The 19357-nt window shown below is 38.9% G+C and overlaps 3 protein-coding genes across 4 annotated transcripts; 1 reads left to right on the top strand and 2 right to left on the bottom strand.

The window, feature by feature from the left end:
• Positions 1 to 330: 330 nt before the first annotated feature.
• psmg4 (proteasome (prosome, macropain) assembly chaperone 4) lies at positions 331 to 2790 on the bottom strand. Of its 2 annotated transcripts, none has more exons than XM_080033086.1 (3): positions 2492 to 2790; positions 1250 to 1334; positions 331 to 641 (listed from the first exon to the last, which is right to left on the bottom strand). In XM_080033086.1, the coding sequence occupies exons 1-3, from the start codon at positions 2705 to 2707 to the stop codon at positions 520 to 522; spliced, it is 423 nt and encodes a 140-aa protein (XP_079889212.1). In that variant the 5' UTR covers positions 2708 to 2790; the 3' UTR covers positions 331 to 519. The 2 variants fall into 2 exon arrangements, with proteins under 2 accessions (XP_079889212.1, XP_079889213.1); XM_080033087.1 differs by having other exon boundaries at positions 1259 to 1334.
• Positions 2791 to 3414: 624 nt separating this feature from the next.
• bphl (biphenyl hydrolase like) lies at positions 3415 to 6783 on the bottom strand. Its single transcript, XM_080033083.1, has 7 exons — positions 6581 to 6783; positions 5275 to 5378; positions 4975 to 5141; positions 4324 to 4477; positions 4073 to 4204; positions 3775 to 3898; positions 3415 to 3596 (listed from the first exon to the last, which is right to left on the bottom strand). Exons 1-7 carry the CDS (start codon positions 6661 to 6663, stop codon positions 3506 to 3508), a joined length of 855 nt encoding a protein of 284 aa, XP_079889209.1. The 5' UTR covers positions 6664 to 6783; the 3' UTR covers positions 3415 to 3505.
• Positions 6784 to 9447: 2664 nt separating this feature from the next.
• Positions 9448 to 17519, top strand: LOC307254630 (dual specificity protein phosphatase 22-B-like; the record flags this gene model as incomplete). Its single annotated transcript, XM_080033085.1, has 7 exons — positions 9448 to 9468; positions 9580 to 9613; positions 12047 to 12129; positions 15400 to 15449; positions 15762 to 15836; positions 16349 to 16520; positions 17388 to 17519. The coding sequence occupies 7 exons, from the start codon at positions 9448 to 9450 to the stop codon at positions 17517 to 17519; spliced, it is 567 nt and encodes a 188-aa protein (XP_079889211.1).
• Positions 17520 to 19357: the final 1838 nt, after the last annotated feature.

The raw sequence follows: 19357 nt of genomic DNA, 5'->3' as shown, positions 1-19357 counted from the left end.
TATACACTTTGCTATGTAGATATCCCTTAGGACTGCAAACAAGATCTAAAAAGGTATGTATACATGTGCCATTCATTTATAATGTATGGACCCGCAACCTACTTTTATAGGATATAAGCACAGTGAATAGAGGAACCTTCCCATGAACCATTTTTATCCAAATGTACCTGAATCCAAACATCCTCCATTTTTTTTACCATCATATTTAGGACACAGCACGTATTTTCAACAACCTGTATGTTTTTTGCTAGATTGTATGTTTTCAATTGTTCAAACACTCTGAGGCAAAAAAAAGAAGAAAGAAATAACTCAACCACTAATGCTGTTTGCTAAGTGTTATTTTTTTAATATGATGCATTTGTACAAAAAGCCATAGGCCTACATGTTTTGATAATAAACCACTTAATTTATTATGTCAATAAAAGAACACTCGCTGTGACCGTTTGTGGTTATTGTGTTGTGATGGAGTTATGATTACAGTGCCTTTACCAAAGAGCTCGATGAAACAATCCATTGTGTTCAGAAGTGTTCGGGGTGAATCTCCAGCTCCTTTTTGATCCTGTTTTCCACCAAAAGACTGAGCTTGGAGTCCGTCATTGGAACACTGTAACTCACAAAAACTTGCTTTTTGGTCTTCTTCGCTGCAAAACGGACAGAAATAAGACAATTATCACACTTTTGGTTTAGATACTACACACACATATACACCAAATTCATCCATCTTTAAAGTTGTAGAGAGTGAGTCATTACGTTTGGCATCTTTTAGGACATCTGAATGTCTATAAAGCTATTTTGTATGTGTTTTGCACATGTCAAGAATCCGCTGTTTTTACATGCATTTAAAAACAGTGGTACAAACGTGGTACAAATATAAAGTTAAAGACTTCAAACTTGCTTGACATCGGCAAACCCATCATATTGAACATCATTATAACTTCTGTTATTTTGGTCAAACTTGTATCATAGATTCATGGTTACATATAGGGTTGGCATTTTAATGTAAAACATTTACAAAAATAATGGAGGCCAGCGGCTGCTTTTGAGGGTAGGCAAAAAAAAACATAGGAATTTATAGGAAGACAAGGTTTGGAGAATTGTAAGCAGTAAAGTACATTTGTAGTGATTTGGGCTAAAACCTACAAAAAAAAATCTAAATGACATAATAGCTGCAAATCACTTTCCAGCTTTATAATAACTTTCTACACTGGCGGCAATAATAAAAAAAGAAACACATATTCAATAGTCATACATTGATTACCTAATCTCTGTGCCAAGGAGTTTGGAGCAGTATTTGACGGGTCCCCCAATAGTAAAGTAGACAAAGGCATTGAATCCTGCAGAAAGAGAAAACAATAGGTAGAACAACAGCATGAGTCTTATCTGCAGGGACATGAATCATCTGCTCCCATTTCCAAAATAATGTTTTACTTTCTTTAAAACTGTAAGTCATACAGGGCCGTTCAAACTAATGGCAAAATAATGTGTAAGGGTATCAAGGAAGTCCCTGAATTACTTTGCAAAGTTCCCATACAACATGCATGCTGTGGTTCTACGCTGGTTTTATAGTTTTGTTATCATAGTGTGATCTGGTATGAGACAATACAACTAAAAGTGAAAACATGCAAGTGTTACCATTGCATGCGTTTTAACCCATTCACACATAGTGTTCACTACAGTGGATTCAAAACCTGTTCTTATGCATGGGGGTCTGATGGTATAGTTGCCACCACAGTGGATTTTATATTTTTATATTGCATTTTATAGTTTTCACAAAATATTGCATCCCTTGGTCTGATAAACAGATAATACTTCAGTAATTTGACAGAAGTTGTCATGCATGAAAGGATTCATAAAAAAAGTTAATGTTAGTAAGACAGGGTTCCTAAGGCAAATTCGATTTTAACACTTCTTAAAGCCCCTCAGAATTAAATTAAAGACCAATTTTACAAAAAAATATTGGTCTGTCATTTTATTTCAGTTTATTCAAAATATAGCCTACACCTAAAGAATACATTGAAACAGGTTAGGGTTACTAATCTGCATTAAATCATTTGAAAAACAAAAGCTATCAATTACTGGGTCCTTACAGCATCAACAAGAAAATAAATAGTTGACTTGAGATTGACATTTTAAAACGAACTCTGCCAGGATTCGTTCCTCCTAATGCAATGAAAACAATGAGTGGCTTTAGCCTACTATGTGAAATTATAGAATACGATAAATAGGCCTAATATGTAAAAGTCACTTTAGTGGCTGATGTGCAACTATACCATCAAACCCCCATATAAGAAAACAGCTTTTAAAATCTGTAGTGACCACTATGCAAGAACGGGTTAGCCTAGGACCAATTAAAGCCTAATTATTATTTTTGGACGAACCTTTTAATGACCCTAGTGACATAAATTGATATTTAGAATCAAAACTGTCTTAATAGAAACTATTGGAGCCCATACGGAGTCAAACCAAACAGTTAGATAAGTGTTTAGCTCACATATTTGCTGCTCATGGACACCGCCAGGTTGGACAGCTCCGGGGCCGACCCGACCCACAGGAAGAACCCGCCGCTGTGCTTCATCACGTGGAAGTGGACCGTCTGCTCCAGGATCCTCTCCGAGAAGTTGTGCACGGTGATGGCTTCACACACGGCTCCGTTTTCTGCTTGTGTTTCAGTCATTTTTTGTTTGTTTTTAGCTGTCGCTTGTAGCATCCCATTGAAACTCGCGCTAGCCGTGAGCCGTACACGGATGATCCATGCACAAGAAACGGCTACTTCCTGGTTAATGAAAATAATGGCAGCCCAAAGCAATCGATCATCGATGATCAAGATGTGCAGCGCAACATGAGTGCAGAACCATGTCCATGTGCAGAACGAGCACAACTGATCTAGATATACTGTATAGGACTAGCTCTCGACCTAGCTACGAAATAAAGACACAACAATACTGACCTCGTAAATCAACTAAAAATAAAATCTAAATATTTGCAAGCACGGCAGATCTATTTGACAGCCATCCAACATAGGCCTATGCTTTATCTTTTTAGTTTTGTTTTTGTATCGCCTCAAAGGAGAAATTGGCACAAGGACAAAATGTTCTTTTTTCTGATTTTCTATCCGTCACTTAGCCTATCTTCATTTTTGTCGTCTTAATATTTTAGTTTGAACTCATTTGGTCATGTTTTCTCTTGTGTACTGAAAAACACTGTTTATTATTCTGTAACATACATACACTTATTGTGAAAACAAATCGGGCTCATTTTAAATAACTTATATAGCCTAGGCCTACTGCTTACTGCATATTATCATCTTTAATTTGATATTATATGGTATTGTAAAAATCTGAATCTATAAAGGAACTAATAATTGAATTCATCAAACAAAAATGTAGTAACACATGCAATATATCCACCCACTTGCTTCATACATTTTTTTTTTATTACAGTTTTTTTTTTTTTATATATATATATATATAGGATCTATTGGTATTAACTCTGTTAATTGAAACACTCAGTCTTGCAGAAAATCTTCCACCAGTTTGTTGAATTCATCAGCGTACCTCAGGTGGAGATTGTGTTTCCCCTCAGGCATCAGGTGCAATCTACATTTGGGATAACAAACTGTGTCATTTCCTGAAATCGGGATGCTTGTAGTATTTTGTTGTTTAAATGTATTTTATTTTTGTGTGTATGTGCATTTGCGTGCATTTGTGTGTCTGAGTGTGTGTGCGTCTGTCCATGTGTGTGTGTGCGTGCGTGCGTGTGTGCGTGTGGTCTCACCGGGATCCCTTGATGTGTTTGAGGAGGAATTCTGGGTGGAAGCCAGGCACCATGGGGTCTTTCTCTCCATGGATGATGAGCGTTGGACAGCTGACTATAGGCAGAAGCTCCATGCAGATACTCCCTGAGCAAACAGCATTTCAGAGTCAACATTTTGTCTTTATACTTTTAAGCTAACATTTAAAAATAGTTCTCAAAGATGCTATACAAAATAAAGTTTATTATAAACCAAGATCATCAATTTCACAGCTTCCTTCATTTTTCTGAATTATGACTCCCATTCTCTTTATGATTTCACCTTTCGGTCTCTTAGCAAACTGTGCGATCCCGTCCACCCAAGCCTCCCAGGTTTTAGCGAAGGCCTCTGCTCCGTACACCTCCTCCATGGGCTGCCTCATCCTCACACTCCACCTGGAAACATCACGCACCGCTACACGTTTCCACAAAAAGAAGAAAAAAAGAAAAGAAGAGATTAGAGTTTTCACAGATCACACAGTTTATAGGACTTTATACTTGCCGGCATGACAATGTAAGGTAGAGTTGGATTACCGGCGTAAAGCTTGAGGTCCTCCTGAGAGACAAAGGAGTTGGATCCCCATACGACCATGCTGCGGATCAGGTCTGGGTTCTTTGCTGCTGCGATCAGAGCTGTGATTCCTCCGTCACTCCAGCCCAACACAGAGAACTTGCCAAAGCCCAATGCCTGACAATAAAATCAAAAAATCTAAATACTACACATCACTAACAAATTCTCCAATGTCACTTAATAATGAAAATTGTGCTTCCTTTATTCTCATTGCAAAAGTAGGTGACCACTAGAAGGATATATTCATAAAGCATGAAGCTGCAGTGACGATTTGCTGCTTTCACAGGGACAGTCAGACAGGCAGAATTGTCGCAGGAGATTTTGATATCACCCTAATATATTTGTTATTTTCTCGAAAAGCAAAGGTTTTGAATATAGCCGGTGTGAAATTTGAATGCTGCAATACATCAATGTAAAACATTATTTTACACAATAATCATTTCCCACTTTTATTCCTATGCCAAATGTATATTCCAGCCTCTTGCTTCAAAGTTTTTCAAAACTCAGCAAACAATTGATCACACCGACCCATGTTACTTTCTACCATATACTAATCCCTCTTAGTAGGCTTCTTAGTATATCACCCATTGGTCAAAATTTGACTAAAATTAGACCTTCATCAGATCCACTCCATCCTTTGCATCCCTCTCGAAGAAGTCAGGGGGAAAGTCTCTGTCTGGGGGGCGGGAATGTCCGTAACCACGGGGATCCCAGCCCACTACAGTAAAGCGTTCCTTATTCAGAGACTTCAGCTGGGGTCCAAAATCAGTCCGAGCGCTTCCTGTGGTAGTAGAGAAACACATTTTTTAAATTTTTTTTAGATTAGTACCTAGAACAAATATGATGTTGTTTGTATGTGTATGTGGTGGGTATTCCCCATTATTAACCAGAGCTGTGTTGGTGGATTTATTTACCTAGAGCACCAGGAATCAGCAGCACAGGGTGTTTCCCTCTGCCTGTCTGCTCATAGTACAGATCCACTCCGTTAACATGCTGCCTGCCTGAGGCCACTGAGGTGCTACAGGGAGACACACAGCTAGATGGGTACAGTAATGATCATAGCAGGTGAAAAGAAGAGAATATATATATCCGTCTATGCATCTTTCTTGACCTTGATAAAGTAAGTTTAATAAGTGAAGGAGATGCAGTACATGCACAACACAATTGGTCCCCAAAGCTTACAGTAAATGTTTCCTGCACTAGAAGCTTGTGGTGGTTTCACAGTTTGCACCTCACTGTAACCAACTGTGAAACATGAGTCACTCACCGAAAGATCTCTGCAACGATACGTTCATAAAACTGCACCTAATTGTCACACATGAAAATTACTCTTGTGGACATTTTAAAGATCCTGTAGGCTTTTTGTGGTCTTGCAGGAGATTTGGAAATTACACTAATATTTGTTAGCCGTACTTCCCCAGATAGTGAGAGTTGTGAAATTAACACTGACTTATTATGAAAAAGTTATTATTTTCGTACAGGAGGGTTTTTTACAGCAGTCTCACCTTAATTGTAAAACAAAAGAAGTGTAGCTATTTTGATTTGTTCTGACCTCTAAACCGTATCTTGTAGGATGCAAAATCCTGATGACAGTCATGACAATTTATTTGATTACACTGCAAATAAATGCATTATGTTATATCTTTATAGGGAATAAAAGCCTATGCACGACCAATTATCACAATTCTTTCCTATAGAAAGCCATTAAAAGGCTAAATTGTGGGCATGTATTTGAAGACTTTTTTCAGCTATTTAGCCTAGAATTACCTAAATGCAGAGGGGATGCTGCTGTTCTTAATAAATGGCATTTAAAAAATATTTTTTAAATATAAAATCTCACATTTCAATGCTACACACGACTAGCCTAACAAATAATAAAAGCAGCTACCAAAACAACACTACAGTATCAATTATACAATGAATACAACCACTTGCACTGTGTTTTTCCTGTAGATTGTAAACATTTCTTCAATGTTTTTTTCATTCATAGCATGGTGCAATATATATGGACTATAGGCTACTACGCCATCTAGTGGATTTAAACCAAACAAAGCATTCAGAGAAATTCTGCAACAAAAAGGACGAACATGTCGACAATGGCAGGCATTTCCCAGTTTTCTCACTGCAGCAGTCCGGGGTTTAAGGCCATATGTCCATATCTGATGTGCATTAATATTCAAACACCACAGTGTAACCTACACATTGAAGACAGTGAGTTACCAGTGCGGCTGGATCGCTGTCATGACTCTGTTAATGCCTGCTCTGCTTTTAGGGAAACGACGTCCGAGTAAAAACAACGCCATTCTTCAGACGGAGTACAGTGTCTGTCCAGCTGGTGTTCCTAGGCTGTAGCCTACACAACAGATCAGAGTCCGACAGGAGGTCATATAGCCTACTACCGGACCTGCACTGCACGTTTTTGTTCCCCCTCTATTGGGTATCCAGGAAGTTTGGCACTTTCCACATTATCTTTATTGAAACATATTTTAAAGCGAAAGTGCGGAAACGAACCGAAAGGCACCATTCATGTAAAGGTTGTGTGTTATTTTAAGATAGGCTTACACGTAAAATATTCCAATATTTGAGTCGAATTGAATGGTCTACACATTTCCAAATAATGTCTGAGGAAGTGTCCCCGGAAGGCAACATTATGCAATGTGGAACAGGGAAAACAGGCGATTATATGAGTTAAAATCTTTAAAAAAAAATATATATTAGGCTATATTTTTCCAGCTCTGGACGTTCCAAACAAACCACTGTTCCCCTAATATTTTTAACAACTATTGGACACTTTATTTATTATGTGTGGATTGTTTGCCTGGAAACAAAGTTGCAACAAAGCTGGCATGTTCAGCTGACCTAAAGTGACACTAGCAAATCAGTGAAATTGACGTAGGCCTATTCGAAATGTGCCAACAGGAAACAGGTCTTTACAATGAATTTCAAATAAATCAAATCAAATAATTTGGCATTTAATAAATTAATTAATAAATCAATCATCATTAATCGACCATTAACATGATTATTGGTTTCAGCCATAGAATAACTAGGTTCTTCACAGTGTTTTGTTGTAGCAGACCTAACAACTACCTGCTGGTTGTAGGCTACCAAAAACAAACTGGCAACAACGTTGAAAGTAATACCCAAAGTAATGTCTCCTCTTTCTCTTTCTGAAGACCAATTTAATCATCAACATCTTATATCCTTTAGTGTCTGAAACAGCCCCCACCCACTCCTCCCTCACACACACACACAGACACACACCTACACACACACACCCACCCACACACCCACACACACACACACACACACACACACACACACACACACACACACACACACACACACACACACACACACACACACACACACACACAGTGAGGCTTTGCCATTAGGTGTTTCTATTATACACCGCCTATTCAAAAAAGGCCCTTGTTGCTGAGGTGTGATGTGTCAGTTTATGAATGGGTTTGACTTGTCACTTGCCAATGAGCTCTTCAGACCTGAGACAGGCATCCAGGCAGCTTTTTGTAAACGCCTCCACTCTGCTCTGCCTGTCAGCATGTCTGAGTTGTGTGCCACACATTGAACCACACATAGGAACACAAGACACCATGACAAAGCCAGGAGCTAAAAATAGGCCTACCTAAAGCGACGGGTTGAAGATGTAGCCGTGTTGTTTACTGGAAATGCACTGACTGAAGTAGATTCAGCATGTCCACTGACAATCAAAACACAATTCAATATAAAAGGGGGAATTCTTAGTCCTTAGAAAAAAATCAGATTGATAAACAATTATCATAAATTAGGAAAAGTCATGAGTATAAGGCTGAGGCTGATAAAACAATGTTTGGTGCATGGCTCTGGAGATGGCAATGTTTGTACGTCGGCCGGTCGGTTCACCACTTTGGTCTAGACTGAAATAACTATTCGATTGATTGACATATCATTTGGTGTAAACATTCAGGGTTCAAAGGGGTAGAGTGATCACTTTGACCAGTTGGTCAAGGTTTTTTTGTTATTTACTAACTAATACATGTATAACATAGATTGGCTGTGATAGAATTGAAAAAAACTCACTTGAGAAATCAAAGCGATGTCTGATAGATGAATCAGAGTTCAGCCCCTGAAAACAGGGTCTCAAATCTGAAGTGTATCTCTATAAAATAAAAAATATTCACAATTTAACGTGCAACAATCAAAGTTACAGCTTGGAAAGAACATTGTTAGTTAAAACTCAGCTAATCTGCATGATCCGGACTGTCTGATCACATGGCAACATAATCAAACATCCCCACAACTGTTGCATTTAGATCTTTGAAATCCCCCCCACCCACAAAAAAAAGATATATATACCTATTATATATATTGATAAAACCAGATTGGTTCACAGAAGCGTGTGACAACACCTTTGTTTCCAATCGCTTTCCCGGCCACTTCAAGTAGAAAGAGGAGCACAGACGAAAAAAGTAAAAGTCATGTGAAATAAGCGTTTTAAACTATGACACTTTCACTTTAGGAGCTAATTGAAAAAAAACAGGGCCTTTAAGCAACAGCACATCCCCCTGTCACGTATACCTCTAACTTTTACCTCAATTGAGATTCATTGAGCGGTTATTTTGAGCATCATTCAGGAGTTCTCCTTGTAAGGTAGAACACCTCAGCAGAAAGTGATAGCCTCTGTTGTATCTCTTCGTCTCTGACCTCTGGCACTGGGCCATCTTTGTCTGGTTGGTATGTGCCTATGGACAGTCCCATGACCCTCTCCTGTTCTAAATATATCCCAGCAGGGTGCTCCAAAGCTAAGGTCACATTACATCATCCCGAGCAGCGTGGTCTGAGTTTAAGAAGCATGAGGGCATGTGCTGCGGACGCCTCAAAGGCTTTATGATACCCTGGCTCACACTTGCAAGTTGTCATAGGTTGTTCTGAGAACATTGGGACACAGTAACACCTGGTGACTGAGGGGGATCGGGCTTGACCTGGGGCTAAACACTTCTGGAGCACTGGGTGAAAGACAGCAACAACAACAACAAAGAATTGTCCAAATTGTGTCCCTAACTTGCTTCTCGAGACCTTTGGCTGAAATGGGTAATGGAATAAACAAGGTATAGCATCAACTCTCTTACCATTACCGAAACCTTAATGTTCTATTCCTTACAGTACATCCTCACTTTGCTTACACAAGCTATGTTCTTCTTTTGACTCAATTTCTAAAGATCTTGCCTGATCTTTACCTCGGAAATATCAAAGGTAAGAAGTCCTGCCTCTTGTCATTTGAGTGAAGAATGTATTTATTTCCAGGACAATTTAGTAGTGTCGTGTGTTTCAGTTCCTCATACAGAGAGGCATGTGGTTGAGATGCTACACTGAGCTCAGTTTCTATAGAGTGGAGTTGACGCAGCGTGGAGCCAAATGATTGAAGAAGTGTAGTTTGATGTTTTAAAAAAACTATTACTCTGTATTTCTTTGTATGTGAGTGCACTGTGTAGTGTCAGCAGCTGGATGAAGACGGCTGGGAGTATGTAAGGGTTTGGTGTGGGAGGGGATGCCCCACGGTATGGGGGTGTCCCCTGGACACTCAATTGTCATCCACATCTTTCCATAATGCTGCAAATGCAACTAGTAGGTTGTTTTTCTATCCGTGCAAACGTGAGATAATGACTGCACAGGAAATGTCTTGAAAATATGGATCACTTATTTTAAAAACATGACACATTCAAGGAACCACCACCAAATGGGAAATCTGAAACTTTTCATGTTTAACCACATCTTTTATCTATTTTTGATGGCCTGTTTCACAATTTCTCACTCTCTTACGGTGTCGCTGAATTTAAAAAAAAAAATGTTTTGGCTCACAAATTGAGTAATAGTTCAATTTGAAGCCTTTTAAAGGGATAGTTAATTTTTTAAAGTGGAGTTGTATTAGATCTAATACAAGTACCTGTACTTAAGTCTATAAGTCTGTTATCTTATGGAGATGGCTGTCAATGCATTCATTTTAAGGAGTTTGCAGGAGGTGTCGCTGTAGCAGAAGTCAGCTTTGCACTGTTGCAGAGGGAGCCACTAGATAAATGTCACATACTGTATATAAATACATTTCCATTCAATTGTACGCTAAATTTAAGATTTTTCCACTGCTGATTTGCAGACTGATACGCTGCACTGCACCACGCACGTTGGCATAGTAATACATGGCCGAAATACGTGTGAAAAAAGTGCAAAAATGACAGCCATGTCCATAAAGTTACAGAATAATAAGATACAAAGATACTGAACTATCCCTTTAATTAGACAGATCCAACAGAATACCAAGACCAATACAGTCGTTAGGGAATATGGGGAAAACGTATGTACACGCATAAAAATAAACTTAAAAAATATATTAAACTTAGTAGTTAATAGATTTACTTGAACAATTTTGAGGTAGCTTTTCTACACCAAAAATACTGGTATAGCCCATTGGGGGTCATCCCAATGATCCCAGGACTCAATGTTCCCAAGGCTCAATGTTCCCAGGTTTGTATGGCACCAAATAGGACATCATTAATCCCACAGCCCTATGTTCCTGAAATTGGACATTAGGTTCAGGCATCACAGCAGGGTGGTTAGGGTTAGGGTAAGGGGACAGGTGATTAGGTTCAGGCATGACAGCTGGGTGGTTAGGGATGGGGTAAGGGGACAGGGAGAGGTTAGAATAGGAGTGAAACTGACATATTACCCCATTGAGTCTGGGAACATTGAGCCCTGGCACTATTGAGCCATGGGAACATAAGCTCCCGCCGATTTCTACTCGGCTAAGCTAGTTCTTATTCTGTCTCATTTTGTGGAGACGAAATTACTAGGATGTCAGTTTATCAAAACTGTTTATTTAGAGATGACAGCAAAGGACATATCAGTAGTTAATTTAGTTATAGCTTTAGCAGATGTATCTCACCGACCAACGTTAGCTTTCACTCTGTGCTGTTAGCTCCCTTCTTTAGCTGTGTCTTAATCATTGAATGGTAACACTTGGTGACTGCGTCTTGGCTTCATAGGGCAGTGTCAATGGCCTGTAACCGGCTCTAATGTCGTAGCACCGCCATGACAGCCATACACATATTTATTACATGACAAACAGTCTTGGGGACTGGATACATTTTATGACCTTAAAGTCATCAGCTTACAGTTTAAATTATATAATCAGACTGTGTTTCCTCTGCAAGAATCTGCAAGACTAATATGAAGTGCTCATATATACGTATATATTTATAAATACAGTTGATACAAACTCATAATGCACACTTGACCTGATGCCACTGAAGAGTTCAGTGGCATCAGCATCCTGTAAACTTGCAAAGCATGCAAAAAAAAGTGCTGAAGACACATCTGTCCAAGGTAGAAAAACATTTGGCTTCCTTTTGAAGACCAAAATTTGATTAGAACATTTACTGTTTCTTGCTTTTGGGCCAAGCTGTTTGCCTGTTTTAGAAACATTGGTTTTCCGGTTTTTCTTTCGGTTCAAACGAAAGAGCAAATCTTTTAAACCATAAGGCCACATTTGCTTGGGAGACCATAGAGGAGGGGGGCTGTTGTCGGGTAGACAATTCTTCATTAAGGTTTGACCTTTTTGTGGGGGGGGGGGGGGGGGGATTTCTGACTGGATGTGAGGAACATTTAAAATGTCCTGATTTTGCGATTCCACAGATGCACGAGACAAGGAGCTATTGGCGAAAAACAACATCACCCACATCCTGTCCATCCATGACACAGCTGCACCCATTCTGGAGGTGAGCTGTTTTCTCTGTCTCATATTGGCCTGTGTGACCCTCTTACCCCCAAATCAATCCAGCCATTAAACTCGTGCAATTTCCCCTGAACACACCATTGTTGTTCTCCCCCCTCAGTGTCCCTGCTGCTTAGTACTCATCCTGAAAGTTTCTTATTATTATTTTATTAGGGCTGCAACTCACAAATACTGTCACAATTGATTAATCTGTCAATTCCTTTTTACATTAATTGATTAGTTTTTCAGTCTGAAAAAATGTCCACACATGGCTCCACACATTAGAGACGCTGGAATCGGTAAGGTTGAAGTATTTTATGCCTGAAAACTGACTCAAACAATTGGGCTTCATAAAAAGTACTCATTTAATATCAATTCATTTTTTAATCAACTAATTGTTTAAGCTCTAATCTTCACTACACCCTTGTTTTCCACTGGTGTTTATTTTTCAATAATCTGTTTATTATATGAGGTAATTTTTAATGCTTTTTAAAATGATACATAAGAAGAGAGATGTTAATAGATATCCATTACATACAAGCCAGACTTTTATTAAAGGCTGTTGAAAAATACTTTCACACATATTGGTGTGAAAGTCAGATGCTCTTATTTTCATGGGAAATCTTTTGCTTTTGAATCAGTCACAAGACCTGGAAATCACCAGGTTTCACTAAAAAAAGTTGTTTTCTGTGATGACTGTGATGCTTCAATATGGTGAGAACCTATAAATATCTTGTTATGCCAATGCAATATATGTTCACACAAGATCTTTTTAGCTCAGCAGCTTGAAGTCCATACAGTTGTATGGCTTCATTTAGACGTGGCGATTTGTTTTTGAAAGAGTGTGTTTTCATGTGTGTACAGGAGTGAGTGAGTGAGTGAGTGAGTGAGTGAGTGAGTGAGTGAGTGAGTGAGTGAGTGAGTGAGTGAGTGAGTGAGTGAGTGAGTGAGTGAGTGAGTGAGTGAGTGAGTGAGTGAGTTGAAAGTAGAAATGTAGTAATAGTAAGAACATCATTTCTGTAAGCCTAAAAAATCACTTCTTGGACAAATTTTTATTTTATTTTTAAATTTTTTTATTTAGCAGCTGGGACATTTTTATACACTTTTAGCATAATAATTCATGGCCCTGTTGGAATTTCAGTTGAATAGTTTTGGTTTTATTTTTGTGAAATTCTCCTCTCTCTGACTAGTTTATGACATATCTTGATGTCCGCTTTCGCAACTTTCATCTTTTCTTGTTGAAAGCGAGCATGAAAATGTACTCAGAGAGTTCTGTACACTTTCTCCATCCATGCTAGCGTGTTTCATTGAACACTGAAAAGAAAGAGCAACTCGTATTACAGTATCACTACCCAAACTGGTCAACCACCAAAACGTTTTAAAAAGGTTTTGGGACTGAAATGTATAAGTCTGACTCCCTGAACTGCATGCACCACCCTCCATTGATCAGCTCATGAATCCCGCCGGCTGTGCACATCTTTGATCGTGGGATTGTTCTTGCATAAAAATCCAGATGTGCGCCAGAGCAAATCTGTAGAGAGGGAATGTGATTTTCATTTTTTTAAATTGGCATGACAGGTAAATTGTCCAAACTAGGATCTTAAACTAACTCCAGAGTAAGCGGCAAAGTAGTTCAACTTTTAACTTGCTTGAGTGATGTATTCTGAATAATTATTGGTCTAAATGTATGTGTCAATCACCAATAGTCTATATATTACTCAAGTATTTGATTTAGTTGAACAATATACAGTATTGACTTAGTAACCATGCATCATACAGATTGTATCATTAAGTATGTTATATGCAAGTTTGTAAAAAAAATAATAGTTGTAAAACACAATTCATTTGGGGAGGGGAAAGATGTACAAAAGTAAGGCCCTCCCAGGGCCTTTTTTTGAGTTCTGTAGCATAATGATGACTCAGGGCTGTTTTTAACACTGTAGCCCAAATGGCCAGATGGGATGGTTTATTTGCATACCTAACAGTCAAACTGCTGACTGTCATTTGATTTCTTGGAAATGATGGTTCCTGAGAGAGGAAGGTAGAAATTTGCAACCACCAGGTCGGATTTGCCATTTACTGCACAGTATGTGGCTTTATCAATTAACATACCGCAAAGTAAAATGTCAAAACGGACCGAGAAAGGAGCCTCAACAGCAGTGACTTTTTCAAGTCAAGAAAATAATTTCCTGCACTTATCAAAGATTTGAACGCAGATTGTGGTATTTGTGGGACTGTGCTTTTGTAGTTTGGGAATGTGTTCATGCTATTTGTTAGTATGGGTTTGGTTTTACAAATCACTGAGTCATGTTCATGATGGGTTATTAAAATGGTGCAAAGACATACAAAGGCTTTTCTGTTAATAATTACAATTTCACCGAAATGAATACATTCTCCTTCAATATATGCAAGTCTGATAATATTTAAGTTAAGTGTGTGTGTGTGTTTGTGTTTGTGTGTGTGTGTGTGTGTGTGTGTGTGTGTGTGTGTGTGTGCGTGCGTGCGTGTGTGTGTGTGTGTGTGTGTGTGTGTAGCTGTGGTGTGCGATCTAACCTGTCTGAAGCGCTTCCAGGGCTCGCTGTGTCCCAGAGGGCTCAGGGGTTTTTGCAGCTTGCAGTCATAACGGGACAAGGTAGTTTCTGTCCACTGCATGTACTATCAGCTGTCAGGTGCACAGCACAAAAAAAACACACACATTGACACACACACACACACACACACACACACACACACACACACACAGCCAAACAACATTTTGTCATGACCTACCACACTAGCAGGGTCAGAGGGGCAAGGTTTCAGGGGGGCGTCCCATCCACCGAGAAAACAGGAAGTTCATTATAGACCCAGTATTGGAACCGATGACCTGACAGGATGAAAAGGCTTGGCGCACTTTTTTAACTGTTGTTCATTAAAGCTGGGGTATATGATTTGGGGAGAAAATAGCAGTTGGGATAGAGATTCGAATCCAAATACCTCAACCGCTCCACTTGTTCTCTTTGGTCCCTCCACTATGGTCCCTCCCTGACACGCTCTACACCAACAACGTCGGTGCCAAGTCCCAACAGCCGATATGAACAGAGAATCGGATTTTTTTCTTTTCTTTTTAGAATCGGAGCCTCACTCTGATTGGTCAAAGTGTACCGCTCATGTTCACTTTGACCAATCAGAAATCATATACCCCAGCTTTAAGTCTTTCAACAGGTTTATGTGTACAAACACAAATGTCTAATGTTTTGATTAAGAGTGCATTTCTCCCCTCTTCACCCTCCAGGACATGACGTACCTGTGCATATCTGCTGCTGACCACTCGAAGCAAAACCTGTGAGTACTTATACAACAGGATATATAAAGAGCCCCTCAGAGCCACATGCACACATACACACACACACACACACGCACACACACACACACACAGGTATTATGGATTGGATTGATCTGTGGCAAGTGTGAATGCAAAAAGAAAAGTCCAAGAGTGGAATATTACACAATAAGAACGACTGACTAAAGTACACTTTTTAAAGAAATACTGCCATAACATACAGATATATAAAATGTGGTGGAGTAATATATACTTGTATCCAAAGTCTGTATTATTAAAATGTTAATTCAGTGTGTGTGATCATTTCCCTCTAGGATTCAGTTCTTCAGAGACAGCATCATGTTCATCCACGAGGCCCGGCTGAAAGGAGAGGGCTGCCTAGTCCACTGGTAAGGGGAAATCTAAAATACTATCGATATGTTTCAAAATGAACCTTACTGAATTTAAAGGGATTTTCATTCTTAATTTTCTTTTATGTCTTGTTTTTTTTAACTGCACTTTGATCCTGTATAGTAATATATGGTACGAAACTGAAGTCATTTGCATTTGAGGATGTCGAGAGGAACAGGCATAAACATTCAGTTTGTTGATTTTTGTTTAAAACGATGAGTTGTCGTTTTTTTTTTTTTTTTTTTTTTCTCAAGGTTGGAATTGGAATATTGGCTGGAAGTTCTCATCTTTTATTAAACCCAGTTTTCATTTTCAACCACACCACTGTCACCAAATGGGACTAAATATTTTTGGTGAACCCTTTCATTGTAGATTTCATTACCTTTCATCTTTTCTGATATCAAACAGCTATGGGGAGGAGGGGGGGGGGGAGTTTCACTTCTTTGCACAGTAAAGAGGAGAATGTGAATTAGTATTGGTGATGCTGTGAAGCCCTGTGCTGTGCTCTCAGTGTTGCAGGCGTGTCGCGCAGTGTGACTGTGGTGGTGGCCTACATCATGACTGTGACGAGCCACGGCTGGGTGGACAGCCTGGCAGCAGTGAGGGCCGCCCGGCCGTGTGCGGGGCCAAACCTGGGCTTCCTCCGACAGCTGGAGGAGTTTGAAAACATAGAGCTGACACAAGTAAGAGAGACGGCTCCACTGATCTCACCTAAAGTTATACCAATAAAGATGGCATTATTAGCCTACATATTCAAAAAGGTCCATGTATTGAATAGGTATTTATAGCCTTTTTGTTGGAGTTAGAAATTAATTGTATTGTTCAGCCTAGTGGACTTCTTAAAAAATAGAAGAGAAAACATGCATACACACAAGCACACACTCCCACATTAAGGCATTATCTCTATAACCATGGTCAATGATGAATCTACTATAGTTTTGCCAGATTGTTTTGGTGTTTTGAACAGTGGCAAACTTTTTCTGGGTGGTCCTCATGTTGTGCATCTATAGTGTACATCAGAGAGAATGAATGCTCTTGGTCTCTGTTGTACTTTTGATATTAAGAAAAAACAGTTATTTGTTATTTGCGCCTCAATAACCCAAAGGCCACTCTCCAAGGTTGGTAAGAAGCCGTCTGTCTTAGAGACATGATGATCCAAAAGGATAATGATAGGGGCTGACACTTTCGGACAGTATTTCCTCAAAGCCATTCAGCCATTCACATGTGACAAAGTTGCTTGTGTGAAGAAAAAAAAAACTTTGAGAGAAAAGTTGCAACTTCTGCACAACTGGCCTGTTGCTGGGTAAAGCGGGCTTGCTTTTCTGAATGTTGGTTTTGTGAGGTTGTGTTGGGAGGGTGTTTCAGACACAACTGACTCCATAATAAAACACTTTAACCAACGGTAACCTTAGATGTCACTTCCCTCCTGTCTGTCTTTATTTCTAACTCAATTGGAAACACCCTCAATCTCTTTGATTCTGTCCCGGCTGTCATTGATTCATCTGATTCAACTTAATCCCCCCCCCCCCCCCCTTCCCCTCCCTTTGCAGTACCGGGCCTGGTATAAGGACCGATACGGGAAAAACTCACTCGACGATGACATGGAGGTGGAGACCCTTTTAACCCGTAAATCTGAAAGCAGCAGCAGCATCAGCCCTGCACTGGGCACAGGAGGCACCTGAAGAGAAAGAAACAAAACATCTTCTTTCAGTCACTTTTTACCCTGAACTCAGGCAGCCAGAGACTGAGGGGCTTCTGCTCGGACCATTAAACCCCACTGAGACCCCAAAAGCTGGACCCTTATTCAGAGGAAAGCTACAGCAGAAGTTCCTTTTCCCTATTTCAACATGAGTTGTTGAATCTCGTGTTTGCAGAATGGCCATAATAGTCATGTGAGCAAGGCGGGGATTTTTTTTGTACACATAATCTTGGTCCCCCTCGTCATGTCGTGTACTGTCCTCGTCTCTAACTGTCAAAACAACATGCAAGGGCAGTCAAGCGCGTCACCAAGGAAATTTGTACATGCATACAGGCCAGAATGTGAACACATTTAGCCCCATGCACTCCCCCTGGCAGTAACGTTATGATGTCGTCTACTTGAAATATGAGTATTACTCTCCATATATAGTGTGGGAGCTGAAGAATACTGTGTCTTCCAGTCAAACAGTATCAGAAGCAGTATTTGTTTATTTAATGGCTGTTTGTTTTGTGAAAAGTGTGCACAGTCTAAAGAAGACCTCAGTTATTATGTCCTCATGAAAATGATTCACAGTAAAAGTCTGTATTCAGCTTGAGTTAATAACACCTACTGTACTTTTTCTGCTCCTAAAAGTGTTCATTTGCATTTTTCTTTAATTAAATATCCATTATTATTCTTATATTCTTATTTCTTTCTTCATGTGAATATTTATTTATTCATATTTTTGTCTGTTAAGAGCAGTGGTTCCCAGTCTAGGGGAACAACAATTATTGGAAAGTCATTAAAAAAACCTTTGCTACACAAAACTGAAATATGTTTATAATTGTGTGCGTGATTTAATGGATACACTTTAGGGCATTTCAGCCTCTGTTTGAACTTGACACAACTGATCACTATTTTAAGTGTTTCGCTCCTTTGCTTAAAGGTGCTCCGAGGAACTTTCAGTTTTTGTTAATTCTTGTACCCCCTTTAGACAAAAGCGGTAGTGTTTTTTACTATGCCAGGTATAGTTCCATGACAAAGGCAGTAAGAAAAACTATATAAAAATAGCATCTTCTGCAATGATGGTCTCTGTTTCAGAAATATATAAGTTCCTCGCAGCACCCTTAAGAAAAATAAGCTATAGTTAAACCATTAGAAGTTAAGGTCATGTGAGCATGAGCAGAACATTAATTCTGTAGATGTATTACTACTTTATATACAGCTGCGTGTTCAATCCATCATATTATATATGAAAAAATTCCCTTAATTTGTGTATTTTCATCGTATTACCTTTTTGGGATTGTTTGTAATGTTAGGTTTGTTGTAATGTTAACATTTTATTCATTTATGTTTGTTTTTGAATGATATATTTATTCATATTATTTTTTACATTAATCTGACAGAAAAAGTTACTAATGTTATGAATATTTCACATGAAATCTGATTAAACATGCAGAATTTTTGAACGCAGTATGTTATTCAATTAGCCTATTATTGGTGATGAAGTAGGCTAAAGGATGTTGATATGTCGAGAATTATTGATTCAAATCATTTTTTTAAATAGATTTTAGGGTTAGGTAATAACGTCATTTACGGTAGTACCTGGGTGTTTCTGCAACTATGGTCACTTTTGACTCTCCCAAATTTAAAAAATCAACTTCTATGAATTTGAATTTGAACCATCAGGGTCAGTAATATATATGAACAGGTACACAGCATTGCATATAGTCGTTAAGAGTTTAATCTGGAAACATGTTTATTTTGTTATCGTTTTCATCACTTGTTCTTATGTGTTTGTTCCTCAATGTCCTTACCGCAACATTACAATAATGTTAATTT

Source organism: Ammodytes marinus (genome assembly GCF_949987685.1).
Source record: "Ammodytes marinus genome assembly, chromosome: 8".
Lineage (NCBI taxonomy): Eukaryota > Metazoa > Chordata > Actinopteri > Uranoscopiformes > Ammodytidae > Ammodytes > Ammodytes marinus.
This window is presented reverse-complemented; position numbering and strand designations above follow the sequence as displayed.